The 20701-nt window shown below is 40.4% G+C and overlaps 2 protein-coding genes, 3 non-coding genes and 1 pseudogene across 5 annotated transcripts; 3 read left to right on the forward strand and 3 right to left on the reverse strand.

The window, feature by feature from the left end:
• LOC146929379 (uncharacterized) lies at positions 1-2178 on the reverse strand (annotated as a pseudogene).
• On the forward strand, positions 1601-1707 carry LOC146929380 (small nucleolar RNA R71). The gene has a single exon (XR_015009137.1). It is a non-coding gene; the product is annotated as a small nucleolar RNA R71 (small nucleolar RNA).
• Positions 2179-2438: 260 nt separating the features above from the next.
• LOC146929381 (uncharacterized) lies at positions 2439-4462 on the forward strand. Its single transcript, XM_085707302.1, has 2 exons — positions 2439-2482; positions 2581-4462. The coding sequence occupies exons 1-2, from the start codon at positions 2439-2441 to the stop codon at positions 4460-4462; spliced, it is 1926 nt and encodes a 641-aa protein (XP_085563428.1).
• LOC146929382 (small nucleolar RNA R71) lies at positions 2756-2862 on the reverse strand. Its single transcript, XR_015009138.1, has one exon. It is a non-coding gene; the product is annotated as a small nucleolar RNA R71 (small nucleolar RNA).
• Positions 4463-12470: 8008 nt separating the features above from the next.
• LOC146929383 (uncharacterized) lies at positions 12471-14552 on the reverse strand. Its single transcript, XM_085707303.1, has one exon. It carries the CDS (start codon positions 14550-14552, stop codon positions 12471-12473), a length of 2082 nt encoding a protein of 693 aa, XP_085563429.1.
• LOC146929384 (small nucleolar RNA R71) lies at positions 14080-14186 on the forward strand. The gene has a single exon (XR_015009162.1). It is a non-coding gene; the product is annotated as a small nucleolar RNA R71 (small nucleolar RNA).
• Positions 14553-20701: the final 6149 nt, after the last annotated feature.

The following is a 20701-nucleotide window of genomic DNA, read 5'->3' on the forward strand; positions in this document are numbered from 1 at the left end:
CTAAAATGGGTCAAAGAGGTGATGGTAGCCAGGTGGTGGTGAAGAGCATTGCTTTCCACCATATTCTTCGGCTTCGAACAAGGAGTAGTCGGTGATTCCTCTATTGATGTTATACATTTCGAAACCTATGAGCATGCCACTTATTTGGAACATAATGCATCCTTCTCTAACATTTATGACTGCTCCCGCTGTGGCTAATAAAGGTCTTCCAAGTAGGATTGGGACTTGAGGGTCCTCAGGAATGTCAACAACCACAAAATTAGCGGGAACAAAACACCCATCTATTAAAACGGGCATATCTTCCGCAATACCAACGGGACTGATAATAGTGCGATCTGCAAGCTTAAGGGATATGTCCGTTGGCTTTAGGTTTCCTATTCCTATCCTCATGAAGAGGGACAAGGGTAACATGCTCACACTAGCTCCTAGATCGCATAAGGCTCTTTCCACATTTGTGTCTCCTATCATGATAGGGATTGCAAAACTACCAGGGTCACCAAGCTTGGGTGGTTCTCCTAGAAGGGCATTACACTCTTTGGTCAAGGTTATTGTCTCATTGCCCACGGGGATTCTCTATTTAGAGATGACGTCTTTAACAAACTTAGCATAGGTGGGAATTTGGGACAAGACTTTCGGGACCTTGGTGTGTAGACTTTGTGTTAGCTCAACAAACTTCCTAAATTTGTCCTCTAGATTAGGCTTAACAAGCCTTTGAGGGAATGGGACTTTAAGAACATAGGGCTTTGTATCTACCGGACTTTCACTCTCTTCTAGGGATTCTCTACCTTGCACAATTTCAACCTTTGGTTTTTCTAGCTCTTGGCCGTTTTCTAGGGTAACAACATTGATGTGTGCTTTAGGATTGGCCTCGGGTTGTCCTGGAAAAATTCCAGGTGTTTGAGAGGTAGAAGAAACATGTTGGGCTACTTGGGAGATTTGGGTCTCCAATGATTTGTTGCTTATGGCAAGAGAGTCTACCTTAGAAGTTAGAGTGTCAAGCGACTCTTTTAGAAGTCTAGTTTGCGACTTAAGCTCTTGGTTTTGTTTTTCTTGGTTTAGCACAAAATTTTCCAACATAAGCTCAAGATTAGATTTCTGAGCCACCCTTTGGTTGTTGCCATAGCCTGGTGGTGCTACTTGCTGCCCGAATTGATTTTTATTGTAAAAATTCTGCCCTTGACTCATACCTTGGTATTGGCCATAGTTTATTTGTTCGGGAAACAAGAGAGCACTCCCTAGCTGGCATTCATCACTAGAGTGGCCAGTAATACCGCATACTTCACAGGAAGATATAGGAGAAGAAGGAGTAGAGGCACTTACATTGAGTTTATTGAGTTTATGAGAGAGTGCTTCTACCTTAGCTGCCAAGTGATCATGAGGAGAGACCTCATATATACAGGCTTCCTTGTTTGATGATGTTGTACCACCAATTGCCCTCTCGCTCGTCCACTGGTAGTGGTTTTGAGCCATGTCTTCTATCAGCGCATAAGCATCTGCATAATTCTTATTCATTAGTGCTCCTCCTGGTGCTGCATCAACAGTCAATTTAGTGTTATACAAAAGACCATTGTAAAAAGTATGAATTATGAGCCATTGCTCAAGATCGTGATGGGGGCAAACTCTTAGCATCTCCTTAAAACGCTCCCAAGCGTCATACAAAGATTCCCCAATTGCTTGATTGAACCTAGTAATCTGGTCCCTATACTTGGCAGTTTTGGAGGGTGGAAAGAATCTAGCAAGGAAGACTTGCCTGATTTGGTCCCATGACGGAATGGAACCTTTTTCTAAGGAGTGGAACCAAGCACTAGCTCTATCTCGAAGGGAGAAAGGGAAAAGATGTAGCCTAACGGCTTCTTGGTTGGCTTTAATGGTTCCACTAAGCCTAAGAAAGGTAGAGATGTGAAGATTGGGATCCTCAGCGGGGGATTCCGAGAATTGATTTTGCTGCACAAGATGGAGAAGTGCAGGCTTGATTTCGAAATTGTTTCCTTCTACATCTGGATACACAATAACCGCTGCCGGCTCCTCCGTTGACGGAGTCGCATACTCTTTGAGAGTACGTGCGTCTGCCATGGCTTGGTTTTTTCGTGCTTTTCTTTTTCGCCTATGGAGGTACTGTTCTATCTCGGGGATATAATCCGGAGGAATATGGCTCCCAAGACTTCTAGTTCTACGCATAAGCGGAAAAGAAATCCAAAAAGAAGAAGAAGAAGAAGAAATCGATTGAGAAGGGGAAAGTGTAAAAACAGAAATAAAACCTAACCGTCACCAAAGTTGATCGGAATTTGGTCAACTCCCCGGCAACGGCGCCAAAAACTTGTTACCGTAAATCCGCAAGTGCACGGGTTTACCGTAGTAGTAATAAAGAGAGAGCATCGATCCACAAGGAGTTATTTAAATTCCAATCAAAAGTAGTAAAGGTTAGGGAGAAATCGATAATGAAATCAAAAAAGCCAACCAAGCTCCGTGAACACATGCTACCGTAACTCCTTGTTTCACTTGCATTCTTTGAAATCAGCAAAATCAATTCTCGGGATCCCCCGCTGAGGATCCCAATCTTCACATCTCTACCTTTCTTAGGCTTAGTGGAACCATTAAAGCCAACCAAGAAGCCGTTAGGCTACATCTTTTCCCTTTCTCCCTTCGAGATAGAGCTAGTGCTTGGTTCCACTCCTTAGAAAAAGGTTCCATTACGTCATGGGACCAAATCAGGCAAGTCTTCCTTGCTAGATTCTTTCCACCCTCCAAAACTGCCAAGTATAGGGACCAGATTACTAGGTTCAATCAAGCAATTGGGGAATCTTTGTATGACGCTTGGGAGCGTTTTAAGGAGATGCTAAGAGTTTGCCCCCATCACGATCTTGAGCAATGGCTCATAATTCATACTTTTTACAATGGTCTTTTGTATAACACTAAATTGACTGTTGATGCAGCACCAGGAGGAGCACTAATGAATAAGAATTATGCAGATGCTTATGCGCTGATAGAAGACATGGCTCAAAACCACTACCAGTGGACGAGCGAGAGGGTAATTGGTGGTACAACACCATCAAACAAGGAAGCCGGTATATATGAGGTCTCTCCTCATGATCACTTGGCAGCTAAGGTAGAAGCACTCTCTCATAAACTCAATAAACTCAATGTAAGTGCCTCTATTCTTTCTTCTCCTATATCTTCCTGTGAAGTATGCGGTATTACTGGCCACTCTAGTGATGAATGCCAGCTAGGGAGTGCTCTCTTATTTCCCGAACAAATAAACTATGGCCAATACCAAGGTATGAGTCAAGGGCAGAATTTTTATAATAAAAATCAATTCGGGCAGCAAGTAGCACCACCAGGCTATGGCAACAACCAAAGGGTGGCTCAGAAATCTAATCTTGAGCTTATGTTTGAAAATTTTGTGCTAAACCAAGAAAAACAAAACCAAGAGCTTAAGTCGCAAACTAGACTTCTAAAAGAGTCGCTTGACACTCTAACTTCTAAGGTAGACTCTCTTGCCATAAGCAACAAATCATTAGAGACCCAAATCTCCCAAGTAGCCCAACATGTTTCTTCTACCTCTCAAACACCTGGAATTTTTCCAGGACAACCCGAGGCCAATCCTAAAGCACACATCAATGTTGTTACCCTAGAAAACGGCCAAGAGCTAGAAAAACCAAAGGTTGAAATTGCGCAAGGCAGAGAATCCCTAGAAGAGAGTGAAAGTCCGGTAGATACAAAGCCCTATGTTCCTAAAGTCCCATTCCCTCAAAGGCTTGTTAAGCCTAATCTAGAGGACAAATTTAGGAAGTTTGTTGAGCTAACACAAAGTCTACACACCAAGGTCCCGAAAGTCTTGTCCCAAATGCCCACCTATGCTAAGTTTGTTCAAGACGTCATCTCTAAAAAGAGAATCCCCGTGGGAAATGAGACAATAACCTTGACCAAAGAGTGTAATGCCCTTCTAGGAGAACCACCCAAGCTTGGTGACCCTGGTAGTTTTGCAATCCCTATCATGATAGGAGACACAAATGTGGAAAGAGCCTTATGCGATCTAGGAGCTAGTGTGAGCATGTTACCCTTGTCCCTCTTCATGAGGATAGGAATAGGAAACCTAAAGCCAACGGACATATCCCTTAAGCTTGCAGATCGCACTATTATCAGTCCCGTTGGTATTGCGGAAGATATGCCCGTTTTAATAGATGGGTGTTTTGTTCCCGCTGATTTTGTGGTTGTTGACATTCCTGAGGACCCTCAAGTCCCAATCCTACTTGGAAGACCTTTATTAGCCACAGCGGGAGCAGTAATAAATGTTAGAGAAGGATGCATTATGTTCCAAATAAGTGGCATGCTCATAGGTTTCGAAATGTATAACATCAATAGAGGAATCACCGACTACTCCTTGTTCGAAGCCGAAGAATATGGTGGAAAGCAATGCTCTTCACCACCACCTGGCTACCATCACCTCTTTGACCCATTTTAGGGATCACCACTAATCGTCAAGCTAATGACGTGAAAAGAGCGCTTCGTGGGAGGCAACCCACGCATTTTTTTTACCGCTTTGTTTTCGTTTGTTTTGTGTTGTTTTTACTTGTTTTGTAGGTACATGTCCGATATGATGTAGAAAACTTGAAAAAATTTTGACCCAAAGGACCAGAAACAGGCGCACTGCCCACGCCTCAATGCGCGTGGGCGTGCGCGATTTTTTTGAAAAAATTGCCCAGCCAGAACAGCAAGGTCCGCACGGCCCAAGCCTCCAAGGCGCACGGCCGTGCGCGACTTTCCCCTCCCATAAACATCAATTTTTCATCTTCTTCCCATTCAAACCACACAAAAACCTCTCTCATCCAACTTCTCTCTCTAAACCTCCATTTTTCCTCAACCTTAAACCTCACATATCTCCATCAAAACTCCACCAATTCACACAAAACTTTCAACCAAACCAATCCAAAATCAATTCCAAAAACAAACACCCAAACAAAATCAATTTCCATCCATCCAATCCATTAACCCCAATTTTCGTATACCCCATTAACCTAAACCAAAAACCACAAATTTTCCAACCAAATCCAACCAACCACTCAAAAACCTTACTTCCAACGTATACCCATCACAAAAACTCGGTCAAAAATGTCTTCAAGCAAGCAAGGGAAGGAAGCATCACCAAGGTTCCATGGCATCAAATTTAAGAACTCCGAGCAAAGATAAAGGTATAACAAACTTCTCTCTCGACCTTTATTTCCGAATCGTTATCCTTGTTTCTTTGCTATGTTGGACCTAGGTATAAAAGAGCAAGTAGAATCGTTAATTGAAAACCTAGGATGGTCCGGCTTGATGAGAACTTACCCGGGGTATGAAAACCTTGTCTATGAGTTTTTAAGTTCATTTTGCTTCATAAAAAATAAGACAAAGTCGGATTACGCCCAACATAAGGTCTCGTTTCGGTTTTTAGGTACTGACTATGACATGACTTTTGATTACTTTTGCCAAACCATGGGTTTCGCCGATGCGGGGCTCATCCATGATTCAAATAGTCAATACTCAAAACCCGTGAACTATGACCCTGAAGCCTTTTGGACCACAATCACAGGCTTGAATAACTACGTTGCTAGGTCCAACAAAGCTAGTGCTATCCAAAACCCTGTCCTCCGTTACTTTCAAAGAATTATGGGATGCACTATCTTCGGTATGACGGACTTACATAGAGTTAGAGCACCTGAGCTCTTCATTCTTTGGGCTGCACTTAATAATCACCCCGTGAACACATGCTACTACTTACTTGATCACTTATCCTCTATCACCAAGAGTGATAGTGTGATTGTTGCCGGTGGTGTTATAACATGCATAGTAAATAAGTTTGGGGTAAGACATGCAGGACTCAATAGGATAGAGGGAGACAACACTTTGAGCAAGCACGATCTTGTGCAAATGAACTTTATCCAAAATGAAACCGATATAGGGACCTTTGAGTTTTGAGGCAGCCGAGGAGAAACATTGATTATATTGCCTAACCCTGCCCGTACGGATATAAAGGTGGCAGGAAATTTGTTGTATGTTGTTAATCCTCAGGTACCCGAAGATGATGAAGATGCAAGTGAAGAAGGTGCTGACTTGCCTAATGAAGCCAGAACACAAATGGATGATGAGCAATGGAATTGGATGCAAAGTGAGCTCCAAAAGATCAACACCAATCAACAACAATTTGGTGAAGAGTTCTCCGGTATGCAAGAGGAGGTGCAAAGAACAAACCAAAGGCGTGAGGAGACCCATAATGCTCTTCTAGCAATGCAAGAATATCTCAACGCCCGATATCCTCCGCCGGGGAACCAATAAAAATGTGAGCTTTCCTCTTCCTTTCTCTTCTTTTCTTTTCCTTTCTTCCTTTTAATTTCTTGTTTTCTTTATGCATTGAGGACAATGCTTCTCCCAAGTATGGGGGGGAGCCAATAAAGTGTCTAGGTAGTAAGAGTCGTAGTGTTTCAATCTCCCTTGAATTTTTATCTTTTGTTTTGTTTTATTGCGAAAGGCATGTAAGCGGCTAGATAGTTTTCTTGTTTTAATTGTTAAATATGACATATACTTTTTGTTAAGTTCTCTTCCAATATAGGCTAAATAATGTTCTTGTTGTGTACATGAAAATAGCTTCTTGTTGCCTTAAGTTTTTCCAATAGACCCACATTGATTCTAGGTGAACAAAACTTCTCCAATGAGAAAATTCACAGTGCATCCTTTGAGTAAGTGTATGAATAGATATTTTAAGGACCACGTTCTAAGTTTAATGGTACATGGACCCTTTAAAGTCTCTAGGAGTAAAAGTAGTATAAGCTTGTGTGGGGAAATTTAATTAACTTTATTTAACGTTGAAATAATATGGGGGGAAGCATGATTTTCACTTTTTCACTAAGTTGAGAACACCGCCGGAGCATGGAGGGAAGGATAGTGTACTCGAACAACTCCTACGTGAAGGATGGTACCTCCTTAGTGATTGTATAGCTTCTACAAACTTCTGAAAAAAAATAGAAAGAAAAGAAAAAGAAAAAAAAATGATGAAAGAAGTTACAAACTACAGCACTACTTAGGGTGATTGCCGGAATAGTGGAGGAAGGAGTGAGTCCCTCTCCGACTTCCTATGAAAAGGTGATATCCCCTAGGCATCTGTAGCCCCAAAAGAGACCAAAAGAAAAGAAAAATATGGTCCACAATTTAAAATTGAACCAACTTAAACTTAATTCCCACCTTGCTTATATGGAATGAAAATGAGGTTTTTCACGGTTGATGTACTGTTGGGGTTAGAACCTGTTTCCTCATAATACCTGTTTATACAGGAGCAAAGGGGATGCACTACACACACACACTCACTTAGTTTCTCTTGTTGGGTTGAATAGGAATCATAAGGGGCTCTTGAGGTTGTGATTAGTGTATGCTTAGGACAAGGCCTTGGAGGGAACATGTGTTTTAATTTTGTCATATACTTAAATGTTTTCTATGCTGCTATGTCTATGCCTTTTGCTTGAGGACAAGCAAAGATTCAAGTGTGGGGGAGTTTGATAAGTAGATTTATTACGTATTTTAATTAAGTTATTTAGTTTAATTCTATTTAGATTTAATTAGATTCTATGTGTTTTTATTTATATTTAAGAGCTTTTTACTTCAAAGAATCCAATATTATATTTCAGGATCAAATATATGATTTGCAAGGCTTGGAGCTAAAGAAAAGGGATTTGGAGCACAAAAATAGGAGATTTCCAAGATTTGGGACCGAAATATGCACTTGCAGAAATCAGAATTCGCTCCCCCAAGTCAGTGAAGGGCGCACGGCCCACGCCTGCAAGGCGCACGGCCGTGCGCGATTGCCAGCATCCCTTTTAGCTGCTTTATGCTCCGAACAGCGGTTTTCTACGCAGCCTGCTTTGACGATAAAGCCCATGGATCTTCAGAGAATATTCCTTCAGTTATTTCTTAGGGCTTAAGTCATTAGTAGGCTATAAATAGAGAGCTTGTTCTCCTTGTTTTATCATCAGGAATTCTGAATATTGTATTGTGACAGAATACTATTTCTCAATAAAAGTTCTCGTTTTTATTCAATTGTTCTTATTATTTTCTTCTTATTCATTCATGGCAACACCAACCATGAGTGAGTAATTCCCTTAGACCTTGGGATTGTTGGGAGAGTCCTATGGCTTGATCCAACAATCCTAATCCGAAACCCTAGTTTATGTAACCCTACTTTTCTTATCTAAATTCACCGTTCTTCACAACGATATTAACAAGTACCAAACTTTGGATGCGAACGCGGAGGGTTAGTACTTGTTAATTCGTTACCCTAGTTATTAAGGTGATGAATCGAACGAAGAAGTCTTAATAACCGAACAAGTGAATTTAGACAAGGATTGCGAAGCATGAGAATAGCCTAGTGAACCTTGGGACTTATAGAATCTCGTACAATCAAGGATCTTAATATAGGAGTTAGCCATGAGAATAGGTCTAACACCTTGAGAGACACACTCCCCGGATATCGAACGAAGAAGGGGATAGGCTTTAGAGAGATTCGTCCTTAGAAACTAGGATTTACATAAACAAGGATTAGGATTAGGATGTTAGGTCAACCATAGGATGAACCAATAATCCCTAGGTTGCCTTTAGCTATTGTTTTCAACCGTCGTTTAGATTACCTTGAAACCCTAATTATCAATTTCTCCCTAACCTTTACTACTTTTGATTGGAATTTAAATAACTCCCTGTGGATCGATACTCTCTCTTTATTACTACTACGGTAAACCCGTGCACTTGCGGATTTACGGTAACAAGGTTTAATATAGGTGTTTTCTTCTTACTCACTCATGGTTGGTGTTGCCATGAATGAATAAGAAGAAAATAATAAGAACAATTGAATAAAAACGAGAACTTTTATTGAGAAATAGTATTCTGTCACAATACAATATTCAGAATTCAAGATGATAAAACAAGGAGAACAAGCTCTCTATTTATAGCCTACTAATGACTTAAGCCCTAAGAAATAACTGAAGGAATATTCTCTGAAGATCCATGGGCTTTATCGTCAAAGCAGGCTGCGTAGAAAACCGCTGTTCGGAGCAAAAAGAAGCTAAAAGGGATGCTGGCAATCGCGCACGGACGTCCGCCTTGCAGGCATGGCCGTGCGCCCTTCACTGACTTGGGGGAGCGAATTCTGATTTCTTCAAGTGCATATTTCGGTCCCAAATCTTGGAAATCTCCTATTTTTGTGCTCCAAATCCCTTTTCTTTAGCTCCAAGCCTTGCAAATCATATATTTGATCCTGAAATATAATATTGGATTCTTTGAAGTAAAAAGCTCTTAAATATAAATAAAAACACATAGAATCTAATTAAATCTAAATAGAATTAAACTAAATAACTTAATTAAAATACGTAATAAATCTACTTATCAAACTCCCCCACACTTGAATCTTTGCTTGTCCTCAAGCAAAAGGCATAGACATAGCAGCATAGAAAACATTTAAGTATATGACAAAATTAAAACACATGTTCCCTCCAAGGCCTTGTCCTAAGCATACACTAATCACAACCTCAAGAGCCCCTTATGATTCCTATTCAACCCAACAAGAGAAACTAAGTGAGTGTGTGTGTGTGTAGTGCATCCCCTTTGCTCCTGTATAAACAGGTATTATGAGGAAACAGGTTCTAACCCCAACAGTACATCAACCGAGAAAAACCTCATTTTCATTCCAAATAAGCAAGGTGGGAATTAAGTTTAAGTTGGTTCAATTTTAAATTGTGGACCATATTTTTCTTTTCTTTTGGTCTCTTTTGGGGCTACAGATGCCTAGGGGATATCACCTTTTCATAGGAAGTCGGAGAGGGACTCACTCCTTCCTCCACTACTCCGGCAATCGCCCTAAGTAGTGCTGTAGTTTGTAACTTCTTTCATAAATTTTTTTCTTTTTCTTTTCTTTCTATATATTTTTTTTTCCAGAAGTTTGTAGAAGCTATACAATCACTAAGGAGGTACCATCCTTCGCGTAGGAGTTGTTCGAGTACACTATCCTTCCCTCCATGCTCCGGCGGTGTTCTCAACTTAGTGAGAAAGTGAAAATCATGCTTCCCCCCATATTATTTTAACGTTAAATAAAGTTAATTAAATTTCCCCACACAAGCTCATACTACTTTTACTCCTAGAGACTTTAAAGGGTCCATGTACCATTAAACTTAGAACGTGGTCCTTAAAATACCTATTCATACACTTACTCAAAGGATGCACTGTGAATTTTCTCATTGGAGAAGTTTTGTTCACCTAGAATCAATGTGGGTCTATTGGAAAAACTTAAGGCAACAAGAAGCTATTTTCATGTACACAACAAGAACATTATCTAGCCTATATTGGAAGAGAACTTAACAAAAGATTATGTCATATTTAACAATTAAAACAAGAAAACTATCTAGCCGCTTACATGCCTTTCGCAATAAAACAAAACAAAAGATAAAAATTCAAGGGAGTTTGAAACACTACGACTCTTACTACCTAGACACTTTATTGGCTCCCCCCATACTTGGGAGAAGCATTGTCCTCAATGCATAAAGAAAACAAGAAATTAAAAGGAAGAAAGGAAAAGAAAAGAAGAGAAAGGAAGAGGAGAGCTCACATTTTTATTGGTTCCCCGGTGGAGGATATCGGGCGTTGAGATATTCTTGCATTGCTAGAAGAGCATTATGGGTCTCCTCACGCCTTTGGTTTGTTCTTTGCACCTCCTCTTGCATACTGAAGAACTCTTCACCAAATTGTTGTTGAATTGTGTTGATCTTTTGGAGCTCACTTTGCATCCAATTCCATTGCTCATCATCCATTTGTGTTCTGGCTTCATTAGGCAAGTCAGCACCTTCTTCACTTGCATCTTCATCATCTTCGGGTACCTGAGGATTAACAACATACAACAAATTTCCTGCCACCTTTATGTCGGTGCGGGCAGGGTTAGGCAATATAATCAATGTTTCTCCTCGGCTGCCTCGAAACTCAAAGGTCCCTATATCGGTTTCATTTCGGATAAAGTTCATTTGCACAAGATCGTGCTTGCTCAAAGTGTTGTCTCCCTCTATCCTATTGAGTCATGCATGTCTTACCCCAAACTTATTTGCTATGCATGTTATAATACCACCGACAACAATCACACTATCACTCTTGGTGATAGAGGATAAGTGATCAAGTAAGTAGTAGCATGTGTTCACAGGGTGATTATTAAGTGCAGCCCAAAGAATGAAGAGCTCGGGTGCTCTAACTCTATGTAAGTCCGTCCTACCGAAGATAGTGCATCCCATAATTCTTTGAAAGTAACGGAGGACAGGGTTTTGGATAGCACTAGCTTTGTTGGACCTAGCAACGTAGTTATTCAAGCCTGTGATTGTGGTCCAAAAGGCTTCAGGGTCATAGTTCACGGGTTTTGAGTATTGACTATTTGAATCATGGATGAGCCCCGCATCGGCGAAACCCATGGTTTGGCAAAAGTAATCAAAAGTCATGTCATAGTCAGTACCTAAAAACCGAAACGAAACCTTATGTTGGGGGTAATCCGACTTTGTCTTATCTTTTATGAAGCAAAATGAACTTAAAAACTCATAGACAAGGTTTTCATACCCCGGGTAAGTTCTCATCAAGCCGGACCATCCTAAGTTTTCAATTAACGATTCTACTTGCTCTTTTATACCTAGGTCCAACATAGCAAAGAAACAAGGATAACGATTTGGAAATAAAGGTCGAGAGAGAAGTTTGTTATACCTTTTTCTTTGCTCGGAGTTCTTAAATTTGATGCCATGAAACCTTGGTGATGCTTCCTTCCCTTGCTTGCTTGAAGACATTTTTGACCGAGTTTTTGTGATGGGTATACGTTGGAAGTAAGGTTTTTGAGTGGTTGGTTGGATTTGGTTGGAAAATTTGTGGTTTTTGGTTTAGGTTAATGGGGTATACGAAAATTGGGGTTAATGGATTGGATGGATGGAAATTGATTTTGTTTGGGTGTTTGTTTTTGGAATTGATTTTGGATTGGTTTGGGTGAAAGTTTTGTGTGAACTGGTGGAGTTTTGATGGAGATATGTGAGGTTTAAGGTTGAGGAAAAATGGAGGTTTAGAGAGAGAAGTTGGATGAGAGAGGTTTTTGTGTGGTTTGAATGGGAAGAAGATGAAAAATTGATGTTTATGGGAGGGGAAAGTCGCGCACGGCCGTGCGCCTTGGAGGCGTGGACCGTGCGGACCTTGCTGTTCTGGCTGGGCAATTTTTTTCAAAAAAATTGCGCACGCCCACGCGCATTGAGGCGTGGGCAGTGCGCCTGTTTCTGGTCCTCTGGGTCAAAAAATTTTCAAGTTTTCTATATCATATCGGACATGTACCTACAAAACAAGTAAAAACAACACAAAACAACCGAAAACAAAGCGGTAAAAATAGGTGGGTTGCCTCCCACGAAGCGCTCTTTTCACGTCATTAGCTTGACGATAAGAGGGGACCCTCAGATAGGATCGAACACAACATTTTGTGTGGTTGATGCTAGGTAGCGTTCTCTCATCTCATACTCAGCCTTGATGGAGGAAGTAGAGATTTCCTTCAGGTGGTTTCCTAATTCAAACTCCATCCTCTCATTATTCATATGGAACACGATCCTACCATTCAACGCATCAATAAAAACACCTGAGACCAAAAGGAAAGGAAAACCAAAAAGGATTGGAAATTGGGGGTCTTCCTTCGCATTAACTACCATAAAATCAACCGGTATGATAGTGCCTCCAATTTTTACCGGAAGATTTGAAACATAGCCAGCTGGGTCAACGGTGGAATGGTCAAACAATACTAAGGTATGCTCCGCCGGTTCTAATTTTCCTACCCCAATTTTCTTAAAGAGAGATAGGGGCATTAGATTTACGCTAACCCCTAGATCACACCTAGCGTTTTTTATACTTTCCTTCCCTATGGTGCAAGGGATGGAAAAACTACCGGGATAACGGTATTCTGGGGTTGATCTCTCTAGAAAAATGTCGCCACTCTCCTTAGGTGATGCCAGCGTCTCCTTATCCTCTTTGCGTCCTTTAGACAAAATATTTTTCAAAAAATTTGCATAAAGAGGAATTCGGGACAAGGCCTCAACGAATGGGATTTTGGCACATATTTTTCTCATTATCTCAATGAACCTTTGGAGTTGTGCTTTCTTACTATGCTTGGCTAGTCCTTGTGGGGAAGGGTTCATCTTTCTACTAAACTTTAGGGTCATAGGGTTTTTGCTTTCTACCCTAGCATCGCTAACCGCTTCACTCTCAATGACATGGATATCTAAGATGGGTCCTCCTAAAGATTTTTCTTCCACAAGGCTAACAGCATTCACGTGGCTCTTTTGATTAGTCTCAGGTTGGCCTGGGAGGGCTCTAGAGACTTGAGAGGATGAAGAGACTTGTTGGTTCAATTGGGAGATCTGAGTCTCCAACATTTTGCTGTGTGTGGCAATAGAATCTACCCTATAGGAGAGTGTGGAGAGGGATTCCTTCAGAAGTTCGGTTTGTTGCTTGAACTCTTGGTTTAGTTTTTCTTGTCCTAGGACAAAATTTTCTATCATGAGTTCCAACTTAGATTTCTGGGGTGCCCTTTGGTTGGTACCGTAGCTAGGCGGTGTTGCTTGTTGCCCAAAAGAGTTTCTGTTGTAAAAGTTTTGCCCTTGCCTAATACCTTGGTATTGGGCGTAGTTCATTTGCTCTTGGATGAAAGCAACACCTCCCAGCTGGCACTCATTGCCACTATGACCAACGATTCCACATAACTCACAAGAAGGAGAAGGAGAAACAACATTAACATTCATTTTATCAAGTTGAAGGGTTAGTGACTCTACCTTAGCAGCCAAATCATCATAAGAAGAGACTTCATGCACACCTGTTTCCTTCTTTGATGATGCTCCAGCAGTGTTGACCCTTTCGTTTGTCCACTGGTAATGATTTTGGGCCATATCCTCTATCAGCGCATAGGCGTCGGCATAATTTTTATTCATGATTGCTCCACCTGCAGCTGCATCAACGGTTAGTTTGGTATTATACAAAAGACCGTTGTAAAAGGTGTGGATTATGAGCCACTGTTCTAGACCATGGTGAGGACAAACTCTCAACATCTCCTTATAGCGTTCCCAAGCTTCATATAAAGACTCTCCATCCCTTTGGTTAAACCTAGTTATTTGGTCCCTCATTCTAGCGGTTTTGGAGGGTGGAAAGAATCTAGCAAGGAAGGCTTGTCGCATTTGGTCCCATGAGGATATGGAACCCCTTTCTAAGGAGTGGAACCAAGCACTCGCTCTATCTCGAAGGGAGGAAGGGAAAAGGTGTAGCCTGACGGCTTCTTGGTTGGCTTTAATGGTTCCACTAAGCCTAAGGAAAGTAGAGATGTGTAGATTGGGATCCTTAGCGGGGGATCCCGAGAATTGGTTTTGCTGCACAAGGTTTAAAAGTGCAGGCTTGATCTCAAAGTTGTTCCCTTCGACGGGTGGATAAACTATGATAGCCGTCGGCTCTTCCGTTGAAGGAGTAGCGTACTCCTTGAGGGTACGATTGTCTGCCATGGCTGCAAGCTATCAGAAAGTCAAAAAGAACAAGAAGAAATCGATTAGAGGAAATAAAGACAAGAGGAAAGTAAATACAGAAAGAAAACCTAACCGTCACCAAAGTTGATCGGAATTTGGTCAACTCCCCGGCAACGGCGCCAAAAACTTGTTACCGTAAATCCGCAAGTGCACGGGTTTACCGTAGTAGTAATAAAGAGAGAGTATCGATCCACAGGGAGTTAATTAAATTCCAATCAAAAGTAGTAAAGGTTAGGGAGAAATCGATAATTAGGGTTTCAAGGTAATCTAAACGACGGTTGAAAACAATAGCTAAAGGCAACCTAGGGATTATTGGTTCATCCTATGGTTGACCTAACATCCTAATCCTAATCCTTGTTTATGTAAATCCTAGTTTCTAAGGACGAATCTCTCTAAAGCCTATCCCCTTCTTCGTTCGATATCCGGGGAGTGTGTCTCTCAAGGTGTTAGACCTATTCTCATGGCTAACTCCTATATTAAGATCCTTGATTGTACGAGATTCTATAAGTCCCAAGGTTCACTAGGCTATTCTCATGCTTCGCAATCCTTGTCTAAATTCACTTGTTCGGTTATTAAGACTTCTTCGTTCGATTCATCACCTTAATAACTAGGGTAACAAATTAACAAGTACTAACCCTCCGCGTTCGCATCCAAAGTTTGGTACTTGTTAATATCGTTGTGAAGAACGGTGAATTTAGATAAGAAAAGTAGGGTTACATAAACTAGGGTTTTGGATTAGGATTGTTGGATCAAGCCATAGGACTCTCCCAACAATCCCAAGGTCCAAGGGAATTACTCACTCATGGTTGGTGTTGCCATGAATGAATAAGAAGAAAATAATAAGAACAATTGAATAAAAACGAGAACTTTTATTGAGAAATAGTATTCTGTCACAATACAATATTCAGAATTCAAGATGATAAAACAAGGAGAACAAGCTCTCTATTTATAGCCTACTAATGACTTAAGCCCTAAGAAATAACTGAAGGAATATTCTCTGAAGATCCATGGGCTTTATCGTCAAAGCAGGCTGCGTAGAAAACCGCTGTTCGGAGCAAAAAGCAGCTAAAAGGGATGCTGGCAATCGCGCACGGCCGTGCGCCTTGCAGGCGTGGGCCGTGCGCCCTTCACTGACTTGGGGGAGCGAATTCTGATTTCTTCAAGTGCATATTTCGGTCCCAAATCTTGGAAATCTCCTATTTTTGTGCTCCAAATCCCTTTTCTTTAGCTCCAAGCCTTGCAAATCATATATTTGATCCTGAAATATAATATTGGATTCTTTGAAGTAAAAAGCTCTTAAATATAAATAAAAACACATAGAATCTAATTAAATCTAAATAGAATTAAACTAAATAACTTAATTAAAATACGTAATAAATCTACTTATCAAACTCCCCCACACTTGAATCTTTGCTTGTCCTCAAGCAAAAGGCATAGACATAGCAGCATATAAAACATTTAAGTATATGACAAAATTAAAACACATGTTCCCTCCAAGGCCTTGTCCTAAGCATACACTAATCACAACCTCAAGAGCCCCTTATGATTCCTATTCAACCCAACAAGAGAAACTAAGTGAGTGTGTGTGTGTAGTGCATCCCCTTTGCTCCTGTATAAACAGGTATTATGAGGAAACAGGTTCTAACCCCAACAGTACATCAACCGAGAAAAACCTCATTTTCATTCCATATAAGCAAGGTGGGAATTAAGTTTAAGTTGGTTCAATTTTAAATTGTGGACCATATTTTTCTTTTCTTTTGGTCTCTTTTGGGGCTACAGATGTCTAGGGGATATCACCTTTTCATAGGAAGTCGGAGAGGGACTCACTCCTTCCTCCACTACTCCGGCAATCACCCTAAGTGGTGCTGTAGTTTGTAACTTCTTTCATAAATTTTTTTTTCTTTTTCTTTTCTTTCTATTTTTTTTCAGAAGTTTGTAGAAGCTATACAATCACTAAGGAGGTACCATCCTTCGCGTAGGAGTTGTTCGAGTACACTATCCTTCCCTCCATGCTCCGGCGGTGTTCTCAACTTAGTGAAAAAGTGAAAATCATGCTTCCCCCCATATTATTTCAACGTTAAATAAAGTTAATTAAATTTCCCCACACAAGCTTATACTACTTTTACTCCTAGAGACTTTAAAGGGTCCATGTACCATTAAACTTAGAACGTGGTCCTTAAAATATCTATTCATACACTTACTCAAAGGATGCACTGTGAATTTTCTCATTGGAGAAGTTTTGTTCACCTAGAATCAATGTGGGTCTATTGGAAAAACTTAAGGCAACAAGAAGCTATTTTCATGTACACAACAAGAACATTATTTAGCCTATATTGGAAGAGAACTTAACAAAAAGTATATGTCATATTTAACAATTAAAACAAGAAAACTATCTAGCCGCTTACATGCCTTTCGCAATAAAACAAAACAAAAGATAAAAATTCAAGGGAGTTTGAAACACTACGACTCTTACTACCTAGACACTTTATTACCTAGACACTTTATTGGCTCCCCCCCATACTTGGGAGAAGCATTGTCCTCAATGCATAAAGAAAACAAGAAATTAAAAGGAAGAAAGGAAAAGAAAAGAAGAGAAAGGAAGAGGAAGGCTCACATTTTTATTGGTTCCCCGGTGGAGGATATCGGGCGTTGAGATATTCTTGCATTGCTAGAAGAGCATTATGGGTCTCCTCACGCCTTTGGTTTGTTCTTTGCACCTCCTCTTGCATACCGGAGAACTCTTCACCAAATTGTTGTTGATTGGTGTTGATCTTTTGGAGCTCACTTTGCATCCAATTCCATTGCTCATCATCCATTTGTGTTCTGGCTTCATTAGGCAAGTCAGCACCTTCTTCACTTGCACCTTCATCATCTTCGGGTACCTGAGGATTAACAACATACAACAAATTTCCTGCCACCTTTATGTCGGTGCGGGCAGGGTTAGGCAATATAATCAATGTTTCTCCTCGGCTGCCTCGAAACTCAAAGGTCCCTATATCGGTTTCATTTCGGATAAAGTTCATTTGCACAAGATCGTGCTTGCTCAAAGTGTTGTCTCCCTCTATCCTATTGAGTCCTGCATGTCTTTCCCCAAACTTATTTGCTATGCATGTTATAATACCACCGGCAACAATCACACTATCACTCTTGGTGATAGAGGATAAGTGATCAAGTAAGTAGTAGCATGTGTTCACGGGGTGATTATTAAGTGCAACCCAAAGAATGAAGAGCTCGGGTGCTCTAACTCTATGTAAGTCCGTCCTACCGAAGATAGTGCATCCCATAATTCTTTGAAAGTAACGGAGGACAGGGTTTTGGATAGCACTAGCTTTGTTGGACCTAGAAACGTAGTTATTCAAGCCTGTGATTGTGGTCCAAAAGGCTTCAGGGTCATAGTTCACGGGTTTTGAGTATTGACTATTTGAATCATGGATGAGCCCCGCATCGGCGAAACCCATGGTTTGGCAAAAGTAATCAAAAGTCATGTCATAGTCAGTACCTAAAAACCGAAACGAGACCTTATGTTGGGGGTAATCCGACTTTGTCTTATTTTTTATGAAGCAAAATGAACTTAAAAACTCATAGACAAGGTTTTCATACCCCGGGTAAGTTCTCATCAAGCCGGACCATCCTAGGTTTTCAATTAACGATTCTACTTGCTCTTTTATTCCTAGGTCCAACATAGCAAAGAAACAAGGATAACGATTCGGAAATAAAGGTCGAGAGAGAAGTTTGTTATACCTTTTTCTTTGCTCGGAGTTCTTAAATTTGATGCCATGGAACCTTGGTGATGCTTCCTTCCCTTGCTTGCTTGAAGACATTTTTGACCGAGTTTTTGTGATGGGTATACGTTGGAAGTAAGGTTTTTGAGTGGTTGGTTGGATTTGGTTGGAAAATTTGTGGTTTTTGGTTTAGGTTAATGGGGTATACGAAAATTGGGGTAAGGCAATAGGATAGAGGGAGACAACACTTTGAGCAAGCACGATCTTGTGCAAATGAACTTTATCCGAAATGAAACCGATATAGGGACCTTTGAGTTTCGAAGCAGCCGAGGAGAAACATTGATTATATTGCCTAACCCTGCCTGCGCCGACATAAAGGTGGCAGGAAATTTGTTGTATGTTGTTAATCCTCAGGTACCCGAAGATGATGAAGATGCAAGTGAAGAAGGTGCTGACTTGCCTAATGAAGCCAGAACACAAATGGATGATGAGCAATGGAATTGGATGCAAAGTGAGCTCCAAAAGATCAGCACCAATCAACAACAATTTGGTGAAGAGTTCTCCAGTATGCAAGAGGAGGTGCAAATAACAAACCAAAGGCGTGAGGAGACCCATAATGCTCTTCTAGCAATGCAAGAATATCTCAACGCCCGATATCCTCCGCCGGGGAACCAATAAAAATGTGAGCTTTCCTCTTCCTTTCTCTTCTTTTCTTTTCCTTTCTTCCTTTTAATTTCTTGTTTTCTTTATGCATTGAGGACAATGCTTCTCCCAAGTATGGGGGGGAGCCAATACAGTGTCTAGGTAGTAAGAGTCGTAGTGTTTCAAACTCCCTTGAATTTTTATCTTTTGTTTTGTTTTATTGCGAAAGGCATGTAAGCGGCTAGATAGTTTTCTTGTTTTAATTGTTAAATATGACATATACTTTTTGTTAAGTTCTCTTCCAATATAGGCTAAATAATGTTCTTGTTGTGTACATGAAAATAGCTTCTTGTTGCCTTAAGTTTTTCCAATAGACCCACATTGATTCTAGGTGAACAAAACTTCTCCAATGAGAAAATTCACAGTGCATCCTTTGAGTAAGTGTATGAATAGATATTTTAAGGACCACGTTCTAAGTTTAATGGTACATGGACCCTTTAAAGTCTCTAGGAGTAAAAGTAGTATAAGCTTGTGTGGGGAAATTTAATTAACTTTATTTAACGTTGAAATAATATGGGGGGAAGCATGATTTTCACTTTTTAACTAAGTTGAGAACACCGCCGGAGCATGGAGGGAAGGATAGTGTACTCGAACAACTCCTACGCGAAGGATGGTACCTCCTTAGTGATTGTATAGCTTCTACAAACTTCTGGAAAAAAAATTAGAAAGAAAAGAAAAAGAAAAAAAATTTATGAAAGAAGTTACAAACTACAGCACTACTTAGGGTGATTGCCGGAATAGTGGAGGAAGGAGTGAGTCCCTCTCCGACTTCCTATGAAAAGGTGATATCCCCTAGGCATCTGTAGCCCCAAAAGAGACCAAAAGAAAAGAAAAATATGGTCCACAATTTAAAATTGAACCAACTTAAACTTAATTCCCACCTTGCATATATGGAATGAAAATGAGGTTTTTCTCGGTTGATGTACTGTTGGGGTTAGAACTTGTTTCCTCATAATACCTGTTTATACAGGAGCAAAGGGGATGCACTACACACACACACTCACTTAGTTTCTCTTGTTGGGTTGAATAGGAATCATAAGGGGCTCTTGAGGTTGTGATTAGTGTATGCTTAGGACAAGGCCTTGGAGGGAACATGTGTTTTAATTTTGTCATATACTTAAATGTTTTCTATGCTGCTATGTCTATGCCTTTGGCTTGAGGACAAGCAAAGATTCAAGTGTGGGGGAGTTTGATAAGTAGATTTATTACGTATTTTAATTAAGTTATTTAGTTTAATTCTATTTAGATTTAATTAGATTCTATGTGTTTTTATTTATATTTAAGAGCTTTTTACTTCAAAGAATCCAATATTATATTTCAGGATCAAATATATGATTTGCAAGGCTTGGAGCTAAAGAAAAGGGATTTGGAGCACAAAAATAGGAGATTTCCAAGATTTGGGACCGAAATATGCACTTGAAGAAATCAGAATTCGCTCCCCCAAGTCAGTGAAGGGCGCACGGCCCACGCCTGCAAGGCGCATGGCCGTGCGCGATTGCCAGCATCCCTTTTAGCTGCTTTTTGCTCCGAACAGCGATTTTCTACGCAGCCTGCTTTGACGATAAAGCCCATGATCTTCAGAGAATATTCCTTCAGTTATTTCTTAGGGCTTAAGTCATTAGTAGGCTATAAATAGAGAGCTTGTTCTCCTTGTTTTATCATCTGGAATTCTGAATATTGTATTGTGACAGAATACTATTTCTC

Source organism: Medicago sativa, chromosome 4 (genome assembly GCF_051527215.1).
Source record: "Medicago sativa cultivar Bolivia chromosome 4, Bolivia_mono, whole genome shotgun sequence".
NCBI classification, from domain to species: domain Eukaryota; kingdom Viridiplantae; phylum Streptophyta; class Magnoliopsida; order Fabales; family Fabaceae; genus Medicago; species Medicago sativa.

Bases quoted from the DNA above. Each gene is read 5' to 3' on its own strand.
- LOC146929381 (XM_085707302.1), top strand. From the start codon at position 2,439: ATGAAATCAAAAAAGCCAACCAAGCTCCGTGAACACATGCTACC. The intron at 2,483-2,580 runs GTAACTCCTTGT...TACCTTTCTTAG, and splicing joins CTCCGTGAACACATGCTACC to GCTTAGTGGAACCATTAAAG.
- LOC146929383 (XM_085707303.1), bottom strand. From the start codon at position 14,552: ATGGCAGACAATCGTACCCTCAAGGAGTACGCTACTCCTTCAACGGAA.